This window comes from Aulonocara sp. 'chitande type north' Nkhata Bay, linkage group LG3 (assembly GCF_057382095.1).
Source record: "Aulonocara sp. 'chitande type north' Nkhata Bay isolate Kocher_YH1m ecotype deep benthic linkage group LG3, A_spYH_male_GT1.1, whole genome shotgun sequence".
Lineage (NCBI taxonomy): Eukaryota > Metazoa > Chordata > Actinopteri > Cichliformes > Cichlidae > Aulonocara > Aulonocara sp. 'chitande type north' Nkhata Bay.
Genome location: NC_141346.1, coordinates 47,155,773 through 47,173,398, shown reverse-complemented (window position 1 = coordinate 47,173,398; position 17,626 = coordinate 47,155,773). Strand labels below are relative to the sequence as shown.

Below are 17,626 nucleotides of genomic sequence, written 5' to 3'. Positions count from 1 at the left end.
CAGTCCCTTCTTTCGAATGTTGGAACACTGAGCTACTAGTTGTTTCGCCGTCATTGTGGATGTTGGGTATCGAAGAATCCATAGGTCCCTCATCCTATTCATGTAGCCCCTTCCGCCGGGGTTACTTGCGTAGTAGCATTCCAACAACGCCCTGTTTTCGTCCCTTGCCCACCGATGCCTTCTTGTTCCAGTAGCCCACTTTTCGTCAGGGTGCCCTGGTTCCTCAACACCTGACGCGGACCTTGTTGATCCGGGCGACGTCCGAAGAATGAAAGCATAATGAGATAACATGCTGCAAATGCTTTGTATGCAATGTGACTTAACTCAGCCCACCTCTCACACGTGTGAGCAGCCCTTTCACTTTTGTTTTTGTCTTTTGTTTTTGTCTAGTCTGCTTTATAGGAATAGAAGCCCATCATTTATTGTTAGGACATAACATGACAAAACACGTTTTTCTACTTCAAGCTCTTCCCTTGAGTGTTTAATAAGTGCCAGTAAAGTTTGGATTATATTACCTATTTGAGCCATTTCCTTTAATTAAAAATTACAATTAAAATCCAAGCAGATAAAAAGCTATAATGAATATATTCTGATGGCACTTTTTGTAATAGAGGTGTCAGTACTGATAACTGAGTCTGTTCTCTGGTTAGACTAGTTCAGTCAGTTTAAAATTGTGAATTCATGTATTTTAGCAACTAAACAGGGGAGTGCAGATCTGCAAAAATGTCTTTATCAGCTGGTCATTTTCCACTGTTACTTTTAGACAAATGGGTTTGATGCACATAACAGACCTTTATCAAATCACCATTTGAAACCAACATCTTTGTATGCATGAATATATGGGTTAATCGGTAGTACATAACAAATACCAAGTATGATACACATAAAAACAATTGCACAGTTATAGCAATAATACATAGAAAAAGCAGATCTGACAAGTTATGGAATGTTTCAATGATTATTATCTTGTTAGTATCATGTTTCTGTAAGCAGACAGGGAGAACTGTGTGGTGCCTACTTATATTTGTTTTCTTTTGGTACAGTACGACTCAGTAACTCTCAACTTGCTATACTAGTTACATACTTCTAATTCTTTCAGTTTAAGGGAAGAAAGAAAATAGTATATAGTATGCTTTTATAAAGCATGTCTGCTATATGCATTCGAATGATAGAAGATGAGGAAAGAGTAAAAAAAAAAAAGTACACACAGAGCAATTAGTATGATATAATTTATTTCAACTAGGACAATTATTTAGGGCTAGCCCTCATTGTTGTTGTTCAGAATTTGAAGTTAAATAGAAGGGGGAAAATAACAGACGATCCAAGACACAAACACAAGGGAACACAGTAAGATAACAATATGTGAATACAAGTTTCTATTTTGTTTTTTTAACACAAGTTAGTAAAAAGTAGTTTTTTCTAAGTTTGAGTTTAATACCACCTGGATTACCAGTCTAATATGCAAACTGCAAAAATGGCTGCTTCCCAATGAGAACGGCATATGGCTGTCATTTCTCTTACAGAAAACCACTCAGTCCATTCATATTTAATAATTCTTATTCTTATTATTTGTTTCATATTATTATTTATTTTAAAGACATTATACAGGAAGTTTTAAAGTTTATTCCATTGACTTTTAGGATGATTTTCATGTTTTCCACTTTTGTTTCCCCATTTTCACCATTTTTCTTCTTCCTCTCCGCCTATTGTGATGCTGGTTCTCACAATAAAGCGTCTGAAACTATTTACTACGTCCATCATTGCAGGAAAATCATCAAAAAATGATGATGTCTTTATTAGTTCTTCCAAAGATTGAAAAAACTGTAGTTTTTCATCAAGTTCACTTGCTTGTTTCTTCTTGTATTCTGCCTGAAGAAGAAAACAACATTTATTTTTAGAAAAAGTCTAATTTACCTCTACAGTCAGACCGAGTCACAGTTCTCTTAGTGTGCACTGTATCACATCACTGCAAATGCACTGATACGCAGTTGTTGTTTCCTGCATCACCAAATTTGACTGATAACATGTGTCACGGGGTGGAAAAGGACAAGTTATTTAAGTTTTGCATGTTTTGTTGTTTTACCTTTTTAATATTTTAATATGAAGTGTATTTACTTAGTTTTTATATTGCATGTATTGGTCATGTTTTGTGCAGTGGTTATGTTGTTGCATGTTTTCGTTATACTGTCAAATTGTCCTGGAAAGACTCCGCCCCTACCTGATAGTAAACTGATCACACCTGCGAGAGATCCCAGAGAGGCCAATAAGAGGGCCTGGCAGACCATAGAGCAGGGGGGGAGGAAAAGCTTGAGAGAAGGCTTGAGAGGAGGAGAGACATGGCATGGTAACCGGTGTGGGCGACGGCCGCGCAGAGCGGCACAGAGGCCCGGCTATAGGCAGCTGGCCAAGGCGTGCGGCAAAGGAGAACGAGACCAGAGATCGCGGACGACCGCGCACTGGAGGGAGTGATCGGAGCTGAGCGGAGAGGTCTGTGCTGGTGTTGACGGGAGGTAGCTCCTCGCCGAGAGAGGCCCACGGCAGGGGATAGAGAGGCAGCGGGATGGCGCCTTATGTCCCCGGGACGGCGAGTCTATGGCTACGCGTGTGAAGCACAATACAGTGGTGGGCGGAGTTAGGAGCTCTGCCCATCTGGGGTAAGTCCCGATTCATCCCGTCTAAGACGAACCTCCAGTGGAATTTAAGAATGGTGACTGCCGCTGGCCCTCTCTCCTTTTTCTAGTTGGCATCAGAATGAAGCGGCCGACAGGACGGCGACAATCCTGTTGGTTTCTGCACCGTTTGGACTTTTATATCGTGGCGGATGCCACTGGACTTTTAATGTTGTGTTTTATTGATTTTTATTGTGTTATCCCTTGGCCAAGGTTGTTTTAATTTATCTTACATTTTTAACTATTTAAATATAATAAATTATATTTTAATTCTACAGTTTTTTTAATCGTGTGCTTTCCCTTGGCGGCTCCACTGCTCTGTCCGTTTGGAGGAAGGTTTCCTTCCTTTAGAAAAACGACACTGTGGGAATAAAATCACCTTCGCTCCGTTACACATGCAATAGACATGAAACTGACCAAACGAACTTCCGTCCGGCTGCTTTTGCTTTTTCTGATTTCCTAAGTTGATCTAAGAAACGCTTCTGAATTTTTTGAAATTTGCAAAAACAGGATGCGTCAGTTCAAACTGATTTGCTTATAATGACTTACATAATGTCTGTAGTTTTACATTTGCAAATAAGTACCTTCAGCAACAATTAATTCAGCAGTGACTTTGTTCTTACTTTTGTCAGTGAATTTGTGACATAAACCAGGGACAGCAGAAAGATGAGGATTAAAACGTTGGTGTTTCTGACACCAGCCAGTCCTCTGCTTCTGAACGCTGCTGCTGCCATCACTGTGGAAATAAAAACAGCTTTTGAGCTTGAGAGAAAATGAAAGAAAATAAAAGAAATGAACAAATAAAGAATCAAATCTATGTTTCCTCTTGTTATGTTATTAATATATTATAGAAAATCTCTTAAGTATAAACCATCATATGGTGTAGTTTTGCTGATCTTACCTGTCTGCTGAAAGGACAAAGAGCTGTTTCACTGTACAGGTGTAGACTGAAAACACAAGGGAATCACACGCTACATACTTAATGTTGTCCTGGTGTAATTTCCCTCTGGTCTGTGAGCTGCTCTTTCACTTTCATTTCACAGGTGTGATATGATCTACTTTACAGGAACTGAGGCCCATCCCTATGACTTTAAACAGTCCAAGAACATTCCACATATTTAAGCTTTATCAAGATCCATGGCAGCAGGTGGCAGAAAAAAAAACTCTGTTTTTAGGACACTGGAACAGCATATAGAAATGAAGCAGAAGTCAATCCAGTGTTAGAGCCAGCACCAAGTTTGTTAAATATGCCACCAGTCCATAGTCCAGTTTTGTAATAATTCAAATTTTAGATTTTTAATTTAATATTCATTTAATATTTTTCAGATAATAAGTAGTATATCTTAACAATAATATGGACATTACAGAGGACTGAGCAATATACGCAATAAACTGTTGTCTTTTCCACTTTTTGGTCATTTTTTTCTTGCTGAGCCTAAGCAAGCACATGCCTGTAAGTAGTTGCTATCCTTTGTTTTAAGCTTTCCCGCAATAATTTTGTGTAAGAGTTCAGAGTTTTGTGTGAAAAACGGCTGCGATGCTAACACGTTAGCCCGTCTAGGGGATTTCTTATGTAACATTAGCATTAAGCTAACCGCTAATTACTTGGAGCAAATTAATCAGTGAAGGTGTCAGGATATGTTGATGTGTGATGTAAATGGTAGCATGGCCCAAGCATGGCTCAGTGTTTGATATTGAGTAAAAAGTCAATTACAGCTGTTCTACTTTTGTGTAAATTTCACAATGTTCAAGATATAGGAGTAATGATAACAGTTTTATTAAGTTTTTATTCACATTAAAATGTTTTTTTACCATATAATTCATTAATAACTGTCAACTAGTTAAACACAAAATTTCCATGATTTGTATTGATTTGTATTTACATCAGAGCTCTCTTATAAAAAGTTCAGTGAAGCTGCTGAATATCATTATGTCAGGTTCATTTTAAACATGACTTACTATTGTGTGTAATGTGTGAGTGTATAAAACGTTTATACAGTCATTGGTTGCAACATAGATCAGATGGTGTTGCCACCATGAGGTGAAAAGAGAAATTACACTTTAATAATTCTGTTTATGGTGGTGAGCCATGAATTATAAATTTTAAGGTAGGAGTGAAGGGCCTGACCTGGAACCGTGTTTGGCTGCCTGGCTGGACTTTGGTGTAAGACAATGTTTAGTCCACATTGAGTCATGAGTTGTATATATTCTGGACAAACCCATCGATGCCATCACTCTTATAAAAGAAAAAGAAAAAACCCAGAACATAAAGTAAAATTAAAGATTTAAGAAGGAATTTTGCACTGTGACTCTTTCTTGTTTTGTTTAAGAAGCTCACTTTCCAAACCCTGGTCAATGATGCACTCAGAGATTAAACCGCTTTTATTTGTAGTTGACTCGGACGACATCTTCCAAAGATCCAAAGAACGCCAAAGTCCCGACCATTTAGTTCTACATTTGTACAACCATACAGTTTTTTTTCTAGTGAATGGTATTGTAAACTTGTAAAACATATAAATTACACATATTTAATAAACATTATTTCATATTCATAAAACTAAACGCAAAGTAAACTGCAGATTGATTCTTTCCTGTGTAAATAAATGTATAAAACTGTGACTGTAGGACGTGTCCCTTCATTATTTTCAGATTAATGTTAAAAATACAAAGCGACAAGTGAAACCTAGTTTTTTTGTTTGTTTGTTTTTTGCACTTTAAATGTGTGTGAACTAAATGTTAAAATAATATCAAATATAAACTACATTTTCAGTGTAATTTGATTTTAAATTGTTATTCAATTTAAATGTTTGTCTTATTATTCCATAACAGTGTGCTGTAAACGGTGACATATTTAATGATGGACTTTGTCCTTTATTATAAAACTAACTTTGTGTCTTCTTCACTTCTGCTGTTTGCAGGCTGTTTGTGGACATCAAATTGAGCCGCTTCAGAAACGACAGCTGGCACAAAAGCTCCGTCCTGACTGCCTTTAAAGACACGGTTGCTGCGTCTCATCCAGAGTTTGACGATGACGATCAGAAAGTAAGCAGCTGTCTTTTTGCACTACGCAGCACACTCATCTCTGCTTTAGTTTGTACATTTGCACCTGGACCTGTGTTTTGTTCTGTGTGTGTCTGTGTGCAGGATGCCCACGAGTTCCTCGTCTGTGCTCTGGACGTGCTCCAGTGTGAGTTCTCTAAGCTGCTGGCAGAAGCAGCTGCCTTGGACAAGCCTTACATCTGTCCAGTTAGAGCTCACAATGGCTTCAAGATATTGAGCACAAAGAGCTGCAACAGGTAGGAACAAAGTAAACTTTAAGTGTTTTCATGATGCTGGTGATATTTCTTCACTGTGAGTCTGTAACCTCTGAAATGATGTGATTCGGCAGATGTGGTGTGCAGTTCTTTGGGCGGGAGGACTACCTCCACCTCTCCCTGGACCTGGTACATCGAGGCTCAGTGAGACTCCATTCTGTGAGCAGCCTTCCACAAATATGTAATTCATCTGTGAAAGAGTTCAACTCGAATGCACCTGTTCCTCTTGCTCCCTGCTGCAGTTGCTCATAGTTGGACTCATAGTTGGACTATGAGTGCCAGTGTGGAGCTAAGAAGCGAAGAGGAGCTGTCGTTCTTGAACCTCAGATCGGTCCCCAAAGGCCTCAAACCACCACGGTTCAGTCGGTGTCGGGCTAACAGTTTCTTTCATGTCATGTCCTCCTATTGTGTGAAGTTGCACTGGGTTGAGAGTGATTGTGTGTGTCACATTTGCAGTGAGCCAAATGGCTGTAATGGGGTTGGACGAATTGGAGGGAGGTGTAATTGACTGCACTCATACGCTAGTCTACTTATAGCCCACACTACAAACACTGCTGTGTTATTTTGTCTCTCTGTGCAGGTATGTAATGTGATGAAACCTCGGATGACCTGATATGTTTGGGATGGGTGGGTTGTGCGCTGTGAATTATATAGTGAACCGTGTTATTTTGTCTCTCTGTGCAGACCAGGGCCTGTAATATGCCACAGCCTAAAGACAGCTGAGCTGCAGAGGCCAGTGATCACTGGCTATCTACTTACGGGGTGGTGGGTCTCAGAGGACAACTGCTACCCCTGTGGAAGTGAACAACGTGTGGAGTGCAACTGGCTTTGTGGCATAGCTGGCTCTGGCCTTGGACTGTGTGTTTTTACTTTGTACACAAATAGGACACTGGACTGTTTTATCTTTTATTTTTTGATCACTGTGTTAATACATTACCTTTAAGAATTTTACTGTTGACTGTCATGTTTTGAGAGAGAGAGACAGAGAGAGAGAGGGAGAGAGAGAACAAGAGTGAAAAGCAGAATATGAGAAGCTGTGTTTGCTCCAGCATAACATGACAGTAAAGGCATAAAAAATGTTTCTCAATGGCAAATAACAACAACATAATGCAGTTGTTACACCTATTTCCTGACATTTCCTGTTGTTTATCCGCTGGTCTCCTCTTTCTAGTGCAAAGTGGGCGATAAACAAACAAGAAAGACGGGACTAGCGGCAGAAAAGCCGATCATTGATCAGTTTCATGTTTGAAGTAATAACAGGAAAGGGGGGGGGGGAGAGAATGAGAGAAGTAGATGCAACTGCGCAGCAAAAACACAGAATAACTCCAGCTTTGTGTCTATTTGCTGAAGCTGAAGTACGGGACAAATCGCTTCCTTTTCACCTCAGTATCGGACCGATACCAATACGTAATATCGGATCGGTCCATCTCTAGTACTAAGTCACCATAAGAAGTGTTTCTGAACTAAAACAGCTCAGTGCGCGCTCCTGACGCAGGGCAAACAAATTCTGTCGGGGATAGACAAAATTCCAAGGTTCCCCTGAAGTAGACTGTGATCTGTAAGCCGCCAAAAAAAACACGAAGACATCCCACAAACCTGAGATGGACTCGACTCACCTCCCAGCAATACATTTCTCTAGCCTGAATCGGTCCAACAACTTTGGAATGTATTCCCGGAAATGGGAGAAACCGGAAGTCTCTTCCGGTTTCTCCCATTTCCGGGAATACAGTGAAGAAAGTCCAGTGGCACAGTGGCACAGTGAAGAAAGTCCAGTAACCTGACAAGTGTGGGCCTCATCAGAGCAACAGACACCGCTCTTAGAAACTGTAAGTAAATTTTCTGACAATCCTCCACCAGTTATCTTAAAACTTCATCGTAAAATAATCTTTTTGCTTTCTTTATGAAATGACCCATGTGAAAGCGTGCGCTTTGAGCCCTCTTCGGAATATTTTTAACTCTTTGGTCACACCCTATGTTCATTGGCGTCGAGGGTTGCGTTTTGTTGCGGAGATTCCAAAAATATCTTCATATCAGCCATAATATCAGCTGGTCAGAGTTACTCAGGAAAAGAGCTTCACCGCTGCCCTTCCTTTTCCACAGTGTGGGAGTCACAGTATGGGCCAATCTATTCACAATTGTAAGAGTTCCTGCTTTGTCCAACTCGTGCACTGATGATTAGCTAAAACGCCATGACTGGGCGCAGTCGCTGGAGTTAAAGTGAGTGTTTTAGGTACATACATAGGCTGTGTAATAACTCGTAGTCTATATGTCTGCATCAAAGGTTTTTTTTTTTTTTTTGTTTATTTGTTTTTTACTAAATTCCACCAGTGATTACTCTGGCTGGTAGAACGAGTTTAGTTACCAAACCATCCCAAATAAAGTCATAAAAAATTAGTCTGCATAAATGAAATATAAATTGACCCTGATAAAACAAAACAAATGGTTTAATGCACATTTATAAGAGATGCTAAGACCTACACAGGCCTGCATACTGATTTATTCAAAATTAGCTGGCAGAAAGTGACAAATATTATTGTATAACATTTAGTTTATGAGATGAATCATCGTCAATTTGCAAATTCTGACATTTTGATGGTTTGGAGGAAGTAATTACTGAAGCTAACTGAGAAAGATCAATTGAAGAAAAAGAGTCCAAATAAATAATTATCAATGGTGCTGAAAGTAGCTATGCATAATGTTAAGTTGGCAAGATTTTTATAGGCTATTTTTTCTCTAATGGTTAAAATTGTAAATGGCCTGTATTTGTATAGCGCTTTTCTAGTCCCTAAGGACCCCAAAGCGCTTTACACATCCAGTCATCCACCCATTCACACACACATTTACACACTGGCTACACACTAGCCAGTGTGTAAATGCTACATTGTAGCCACAGCCACCCTGGGGCGCACTGACAGAGGCGAGGCTGCACTATGTTAGTACAAGGCATTAAAGAAGATAACAGTGGGTGAATTACAACCTTAAATTTAGTTACAGCACTTTACTGTGATGAAAATATATTTCCCACTGCTGTGTAATAATAATAATAATAATGGATTGGATTTATATAGTGCTTTTCTAGACACCCAAAGCGCTTTACAATGCCACTATTCATTCACTCTCACATTCACATTATTGTAAATGGAAACGATGAGACAAAAGAGAGCAGTACATTAAAACACTGAAAGCTGCAGAGGTTTTGTCTCTATTGAACATCAAACAAGAAGTGCTGATCTGAAATCTGGTCAGAATGAATCCAAGTGCACCTTTCAGCCATTAATCTGGTTGGACTGTCACACTGACAGCGTAGCATAGGTGGGCTAACAGCCACTCTGAGTACAGATAACAAAGTGTGTACAATAGTTGTAGTGCTGACCATCCTCGTCCACATCACAGAAAGGTGTGTGATAATAATAATAACAGCAGCAAGAACATTAGACAAACATTTTAATGTTGGTGAAATTACAGACACAATGATTTCCTGTTTATCTGTAGCGGGTCATGCAAGGCAAATCTATGACACATCTGTTTAACCAACACATTGAATCTAAAACATCGGAGACTGCCACTGCAACCATAAACAAGACATACGATAATTTATTAATTAGCTTGTCTTGTTTTCTTTATAACTCTTCTTCAATTGTACTGCTGCAGCCCTCACTGTTCAAACCTTTACTTTATTCTCTGTAATGCATAGAATAAAACTGTAGATAAACACACATGTTACTAATTAAAATAATAAAAGTTTTCTTTGGGTAAAGAAATTTTATTAACATGATTAGAACACCAGTAGAAACAGTGGGCTCTGTATGCTTGATTGAAAAAACCACACCGATGTTATTGTTTAATCACAGCAACAAAAATGTTGTGATATATGTGAGCTGGGTCATCATCAACCATCTCTGAGCTACATAAATATGTTATGGTAGAAAATGGGAACATTATAATGATTGCTGTGAAATATTAGCTTGATATGTTATATACCTTTTGAAGATGCATTTATTTTAAAAATGGTCTGTTGACACACTTCCAGACCTTTCTTTCACATATTGAAATCTGTGGTAATGTTTGGACATGTACATAGCATGGGGAAACAGTTGGCTTGAGCAACTTTTACCACAAAAACGAAAATATCAATAAATTGTCCTGGCCACAAAGAATAAAATACTGGCGTTAATTAGTTAGTTAAGTTAATTATGTGCCTATTTTTCATTTTCAAGACTTGAGTCACTCCAGTCTCAAATCATCATAACTTTTAGAATATTTTGTGCTCCGCCATCTCTGATTTTATGGTCCAAAGTTTAAATATTTAGTAAACAAGGATTGCTGATAACCAGTGTTGGTCAAGTTACTTGAAAAAAGTAATCAGTAACTAATTACTGATTACTTCCCCCAAAAAGTAATCCCGTTACTTTACTGATTACTTATTTTCAAAAGTAATTAATTACTTAATTATTTAGTTACTTTTTAAAACCACGATTTACAACCTGAAGAGGTGATAAAGCGATAGATCTTTCAGCCCAATTCTACTTTTTCTACATAATCCATCATACAAAATGTAATCAAATGGAAAAGTCTCTTTTTTTAAACTTGTTTTATCAGTTTTAATCTTTTAACTTTATGCATCAAGCAAAAATATAATTATATGCAACATTCTTTGACTTGAATAAATTAGTTTAACATTTAAACCTATTTTCTGCACATTCCAGCACATAAAATAAAATATTTTTTGTGTTTACACTCACTCTTTCAAATAGATGCAAGTAAAACACAGCAGAAAATAAATAAAGTCAAAGACTCAGCGGTCCTGTTGCTCTATTTTCACCTGTAAAGCAGGACTGCGGTAGGCGGAGGTTTATCCTGGTGCAGGTGTGCCGCGGTCAGTTGAAGAATCCGCGAGTTTCTCTGTGAGTTTCCCATTACGTCGTTGCCACTCGGTGCTTGCTTGGAAGTTTAGGGTTTTTTTCGCTGTAAAAAGAAGTTTTCTTCCCACGCACGATGGACACTAATGTTTTTGTCACTTTTTATGGAATCAAACTCAAAGTAAGGTCAGTACTTCCACGCTTTAAACGCTGCACGCTCATACATGTTGATCTGCACACAGCTGTTGTCACTAACGGCGCACTCGCTTACGTCACTGTCGTGAGACATTCTCGCAAAAAATCACGGTTTTAGTAACGCAGTAACGCAGCGTTCCTACGGGAAAGTAACGGTAATCTAATTACCGTTTTTGCAATAGTAATCCCTTACTTTACTCGTTACTTGAAAAAAGTAATCAGATTACAGTAACGCGTTACTGCCCATCTCTGCTGATAATTTTACCTTTGTACATATTTTTAAAAAGGCCCACCAAACCACTTTCAAGCCATTTTTCTTGCAGATTGAAATTGGAGTGAATTTTTGAACACGACTGTCTCAGAAACTAATAAAGATAAATGCAGAAATGTTCATATTTGACATATTTGCTCAATACAGTTTGAAAGTAAAGTGAAAGCAGGATTTTCTTCATTTTGTGCCCAAAACTTTCTTATTACTAGGAGGATTTACCTCATTATAAGACAAGCAAAATTCATATAATTGATTAATTATAACTAAGGGTGTCAGTGTTGGCAAGTAAATATTATTATGTACATGAATCTTCCAATGTGGTAGCCAAAATAGAATTACCGTATTTCCCGGACTACAAAGCGCACCTGAATATTAGCCGCACAAGCTAAAATCAGGGGAAAATCCTGTTTTGTACATACATTAGCCGCACCTGACTAAAGGCCGCAGGTGTTTCAATGATGACTTATCATATGTAAGAGAATATGCACAAAGGGAATTGTCAGGAAAGAGATGGCTGTTTGGAGACACACCCCTTTTATTAATATTTTGAAAAACAAGTTGTGGGTACATATTTGCATAACCTTTTAGGTATATGTACAAGTAGCGGTAATTACAAGTACGAAACATGTACTGTGCTTCATAAATGAGTAACAAATGTAGTACATAACAATAACCTACAGCACACCAGAAAAATAGATTCAGACTACCTTTTAGGCTCAGGTGCAGCGACACAGCTTTAACAAGAAGAAAAGTCAGTCATTCACCACCATCTTCCTGCCCACTAAAACCACCAAAGTCCTCTTCTCCAGTGTCGGAAACAAACAGGCTCAGGGTGGCTTCGTCATCCACTCTCCGCTTCTTTCCTTCGTTGTCACTTTCAAAACCAAAGAAATCCTCGTTGTCAGTGTCGGAGTCGAACACCCTCAGAAGGGCCGTGGCGGTGTCGTCCTCTCCATCATGCAGCATTCAGCCCTTCGAAATCCGTTGGTGATCATTGATGTTTTCACACTTTTCCACGCTGTCAGATTCCACTGGTGGAGTTGAGCATAACTTGCTTTTCGCAAGTTTATCGCCGCACATCATCCACAACTCCCGCTGAACGCGTAGCGCTACTTTGAAGTTTGTTTTTCGCGCTACTTGTACGGCACTATGTTGTCTGGCGGACAACACGTGACCAACACACCACTCTTGAACCCCGATACTGTGTGTCTGATCACATGCCCTTCCACCAGGCAACGTAGTGCCGTACAACAGCGGAACAAACAAAACAAATCGTCTTACGATATGACAAAAATCATGGACAATCCACAGAAAAGCCGCACCTGACTAAAAGCCGCAGGGTTCAAAGCTTGTGGAAAAAGTAGCGGCTTATAGCCCGACAATTACGGTATTCGCTTCTGAAAACTTTTACAAACTGTTGATATTCTTTAAACTCAAACTTTATTGACTTTCTTTTGTCTTTTCGTAAGATTAAACTGGAACCAGATTTCTCATTACTTGGCTAATTTCAGTGATTTGTCTTTCACAGGTAATCTGAAGAAAAGATGGAAATTATCACTCAGCTACAACAGGCATTTTCTGTTAGTGGGGCAGCAGTCCCCCCACCAACAGAAACACATCCTATAATCCAGTGCATAACAAACAATGACCTCAAAAACCTCAAGAAATTACTGAAGGACTTTAGTGTTAATGGACTTTACCCCTCTAGAGAGTATAGTGACTATATAACCCCACTGATTGCTGCTGTTGTAAATAAAAAAACAAATATATGTTCTTACCTTTTGCATCAGGGTGCAGACCCAAATATGCCTTCTCAATTCTGCTGGACACCTTTGCATTATGTCTCACTCTCCAAAGCAGCACCTGATGTTGTGGATCTATTGCTTGCAGCAAAAGCTAATCCAGATGGATGGAGTCCTACTCCTCTGCAACAACAGATATTCACACCAATGCAAATTGCAGCCATTAAAGACAGGGAGGATATCATGAAAAAACTCATCTCTGCTGGTGCTCTGGTGACACTGCTGCCCAAGAATGATCTTCAGTGGCTTATTACCAGTAAAAAAATATCTCAGATGGTTAATCACCTTGCAGAAAATGGAGATAGAGTGTGTTCCCAAATCAGACATTTTTTGAGTATGGACATTGCTCTTTTTGAAAAAAAAAAACCTGAAGATGTGTTCAGAAATTTTAACAGCCACATGCTGTTGGAACATCCTCAGTTCCACCTGACCATGATTGAACTTCTCTTTACTGTTTCAGGGCCTGATGCAGAAAAATATGGCCATTCGTGTATTAAATGGCTGAAGGAAACTGAAAATGTAAATACATACATTGCAGGTGCAGCCATTCGCCTTTCAAAAATTCCCAAGACACATGTAGGGAGCGCAGTCTATAGTTTAAACCGAGTTTTCTGCACAATGGAAGACATAACAAATGAGCATGCAGTAGCTATAGTTCAACAACTACTGAAACTGCTTTGCTTAAAAGAGAGACCGGACATCTGTGAATCAGTGCTACAAACATTGTATGTGATAACACAGAAAACAAAAGGCACAAAGGACTGGCACTTCAACTTTTTAGAGAACTTATGCAGAACAGTTGCCCCTTTTGTAAATGAGCAACACTCCACTAAGATCAGGATTTACACGTACGCTATATTCGCAAACCTGCTGTCAGTTGAACAGACAGCAAATATTTTAAAATCAGTGGGCATAACTTCAGTGCCCGAGGACATACTGACATCTGTAGAAATGGAAATGGATGACAGTCTGAAAAAGGTGGTGAGAGGTCTGAAAGAATATCTGAGCAAACCAAACTCAGAATGTGAGGGAAACACAGCCTCAACTTTAGGGAGGAAGAAGAAAAAGAAGAAGAAAAAGAAGAAAAAGACAGAAGACCCAAATGCTGAAGTTTCCACTGCAGCAACTGAACTAACAACAAAGCTTTCTGTTTTAGAATCAACTTCAAATGTAAAGCCTTTTGACTACAGCATCATTGAAAAATCAGATAAACAAAAATGGCTTCAAATCAGCAAGAGGTGGAAGGACAAACTGGAGAAACTTGTTGGCTCAGATGACAGTAAAATATCCAGAATCGGAAGCATCATTTATGTGAATGATGCAGAATTCAGAATAGCGAAGGGAACCGATGCTACTGAAGTCTTCTTGGGGCTGAGAGAGGACGGCACAGAAGTTGCCATTAAGAGAATGTCTAAAAGCAACTACGACGTGCTGAAGAACGAAGAAGTAATTCTACGACATCCAGAACTTGATCATCCTTATATCGTACGATATGTTGATGCTGCAGAGGACGAGAACTTTGGATATCTTTGTCTGCAACTTTGTGAATACACCCTGGAAGAACATATCAAGAATGATGACCATGACCCACTGATGTTAAAGGAACTTGTAAAACAAATTCTTGAAAGCCTAAAAGTGCTTCACTGTGGAAATCCTGAAATTATTCACCGAGATCTCAAACCCCAGAACGTTTTGATTGGTGAGACATGTTTGAAATTCAGGGAAAAACAAAAAAAATAAACATGTGTCAGGTAAATATAAATTAATGATTTAGTTCCATGAGTTTTGCATGTTATTCCTCCTGCAGATATTACTGGGAGGGCAAGATTAGCTGATTTTGGCATAAGCAGACGCTTACTCAAAGGCCAAACAACTTTACTTACACGCAGTGCAGGAACCAGATGCTGGATGGCCCGAGAGACTTTAGAAGAAGAATCTGCATCATACAAGAAAAGCACTGACATACAGGTAAAGTCTGCTACACAAACTTGATTGACTGAAAGATACCTTGGTAAAAATCCCTAAACTGATGTGTTACTGTTAAGGTGGCAGGCATGCTGATTTATTATATCCTGTCTGGAGGGAAGCATCCATTTGGTGACTTGAACATTAAACCCTTTAAATGTGAGTCAAACATTTACCATGGAAACTACAGTTTGGATCAAGTTCAAGATGTGGTGGCAAAGGATCTCATAGAGTGGATGATCAACAAAGAGCCAAAGGACAGACCCACAGTAGAAGAATGCTTGGACCATCCCTTCTTCTGGACTTCTGAAAAGTAAGGAAGTCATGCTGTAACAGAATCTATGATTTCAGGTTTCACTTCAGTAAAGCTAGACACATGCTGTATAATAATGAGAGCCTAAACTGTGTGTGTGTGTGGGGGGGGGAGTTTCAGTCTGTTACTTGGCTTAATCTATATGTTGGGAAAATGAGGTCAAACTGTCTTGTACTCAAACAGGCACGTTAACATTGGCAGCAATTACTAAATTATTTTCCCACCCTTCTGTTCTTGTCTTTTTAAGCAAGACTCTTTTGTGCTGCTCCTGTTATTATTCAAGATATACCTCATAGTTTTTTTGTTGTTATTGTACTCATAAAGCATAATTTCAACTTTTTTTCCAGGCAGTTTCAATATTTGAGAGAGACCGGCAACAGGGAGGAGGTGGCAAACTGTCGAAAGGCTGATGAAAAGCTGATTGGTTCACTAGAAGCATGTGCTAATGGTTCCTTCAAACTGTGGAAAAATAAGGTGACTTACAGATGAGAGGTCAAACTTTTGTATTCCTAAAGTCCAGTTCATGATCACCATGTTTTGTTGTTGCAGTTTCCTGAAGAGCTGGTTCGGAAGATGGATGGCAGAAAGCCGTACCCTGAAACCACACTGGGATTACTGCGCTTTATACGCAATTTCAATGAGCATAAGTAAGTTAAACTAAATGAAAAGTGATGTAATTCATGAACACACATATTTATATGTGTATATCTGTTAATTTCTTGTAACTATATGAACAAATCACAAATATTTCTGATACTATGACAGAGTTGGAAGCTTACTTCTCTTGTTACTACTCATTAATAAAACTTTCCTTGTTCACAGTCGTGAGGACGCTCCTCACATTGACGTATTGGTGTTATTTCCTGATCTCTTTGGGTGTGTTTACAAGTTTACCAAGGATAAAGGCTGGAATTTAGAAGGAAAGAAGGAAATGTTTCAAAAAGAAGAAACAAAGGACATTTGTACCGCCTTTACAATGATGTCTATAAGTATAGACGAACCTATGAGTGTCCCAGTTCAGGAGTCTCAGTAGTGACTTTAAACAAAGTTGAATTCAGTAAGGATGAAAGCTGTCATAAAGGACTGTACAGCATAACAACCATTCAGGGAAAATGTATATAAGCAAATACTATTATTAGAAGTACAGATGTTAATCAAAGCTTTGAAGGATATTTTGTTCAAGCGTGTATATATAAGCACACCACCGAAACCAAACTAGCAAATCAAAATGTGTTCTGCACAATAAGCCAAAGTTTTGCACCTGTTGTTCATTGTGACCACTTTCCAAATCCTGATAGAAGGAGAGATGTTATTTTAAGGGAGCTACTACTACTAGATGTCAGTAATGTTATTTGTATGGTTTTATATTTAGTAGTTAATTTAAAATGTGCTATTATGGTGGCTGTATTTGCAAATGTTAGTGATAAAAATTCTTTGTTACTTTCGGCTTTAGTAGATAGATCAGTGGAAAAACGACAGGAAAGCAGGAGCAGAGAGAGAAGGGGGAAGACATGAGGCAAAGGACCGCGGGTCAGACTAAAACCCGGGCCGGCCCTTCTCGGCCATATGACATGTGGGCGTCTGCACAACGCGCTGAGCTAAACTGGCGCCCAATAAAAATCTTTTTGAACCGAAAAAAATGGTAACACTGGCGATACTTAAGAATAAATTATTCCACTTCTGTTTTTATAGACAGTGTTAGTCCAGATAGGAAAATGATAAACCTACTTTTTCCTTTTTTAATGTATTTTATTTTGGTTGTGTGAAGCAAATACATAGCTTAAGTATGCATTTTCATTTTTGAAAATTTATATATAACATGTCAACTGTATACTAGTATTATGTACTATGCCAACTTTTCTGTTCATGTATTTTGAATTAAAGTGAATGTCATTGAGAATTTACCAAATATATTAGAATTTGTATGTTTTATTAAAGATTTTATCTCATGTTCATTTTGTAAAAAACTGCAAATTTAATGTTTAGTAGCTAAATAAATTCCTTTTTTTTTTTTTTTAAATAAAAGTTGAAAGATGTGCTTCTTCCGTTCGCCAGCATAGTTGAAATCAGGCTTCAGAATGTGGAAATGCTGAATTTCATTTAATTTCATTCAATTAAAAACATAGTAGCTTGCAGATCTGAAACCTGAAACCAAAACTGAAATGTCTTGAACCTGTGTTCTTTCTCAAGGCCAAGGGTGAGAAACTTGACTGGCTTTAAAAAGATGTCCAGTTGTAC

At 38.5% G+C, this 17,626-nt stretch overlaps 1 protein-coding gene and 1 long non-coding RNA gene across 2 annotated transcripts; one reads left to right on the top strand and one right to left on the bottom strand.

The window, feature by feature from the left end:
* Positions 1 to 1,714: 1,714 nt before the first annotated feature.
* LOC147335883 (uncharacterized) lies at positions 1,715 to 3,675 on the bottom strand. Its single transcript, XR_015128614.1, has 3 exons — positions 3,571 to 3,675; positions 3,293 to 3,405; positions 1,715 to 1,869 (listed from the first exon to the last, which is right to left on the bottom strand). It is a non-coding gene; the product is annotated as an uncharacterized LOC147335883 (long non-coding RNA).
* A 4,045-nt stretch (positions 3,676 to 7,720) lies between these two features.
* Positions 7,721 to 17,271, top strand: LOC147335882 (uncharacterized). Its single transcript, XM_086283613.1, has 7 exons — positions 7,721 to 7,809; positions 12,837 to 14,809; positions 14,918 to 15,078; positions 15,156 to 15,388; positions 15,736 to 15,862; positions 15,938 to 16,035; positions 16,211 to 17,271. Exons 2-7 carry the CDS (start codon positions 12,853 to 12,855, stop codon positions 16,419 to 16,421), a joined length of 2,787 nt encoding a protein of 928 aa, XP_086139739.1. The 5' UTR covers positions 7,721 to 7,809; positions 12,837 to 12,852; the 3' UTR covers positions 16,422 to 17,271.
* Positions 17,272 to 17,626: the final 355 nt, after the last annotated feature.

Coding starts and splice junctions, on each gene's coding strand:
- LOC147335882 (XM_086283613.1), top strand. CDS start 12,853: ATGGAAATTATCACTCAGCTACAACAGGCATTTTCTGTTAGTGGGGCA. Junction 15,079..15,155: donor AGAAAAGCACTGACATACAG/GTAAAGTCTGCT, acceptor GTTACTGTTAAG/GTGGCAGGCATGCTGATTTA. Junction 15,863..15,937: donor TCAAACTGTGGAAAAATAAG/GTGACTTACAGA, acceptor TTGTTGTTGCAG/TTTCCTGAAGAGCTGGTTCG.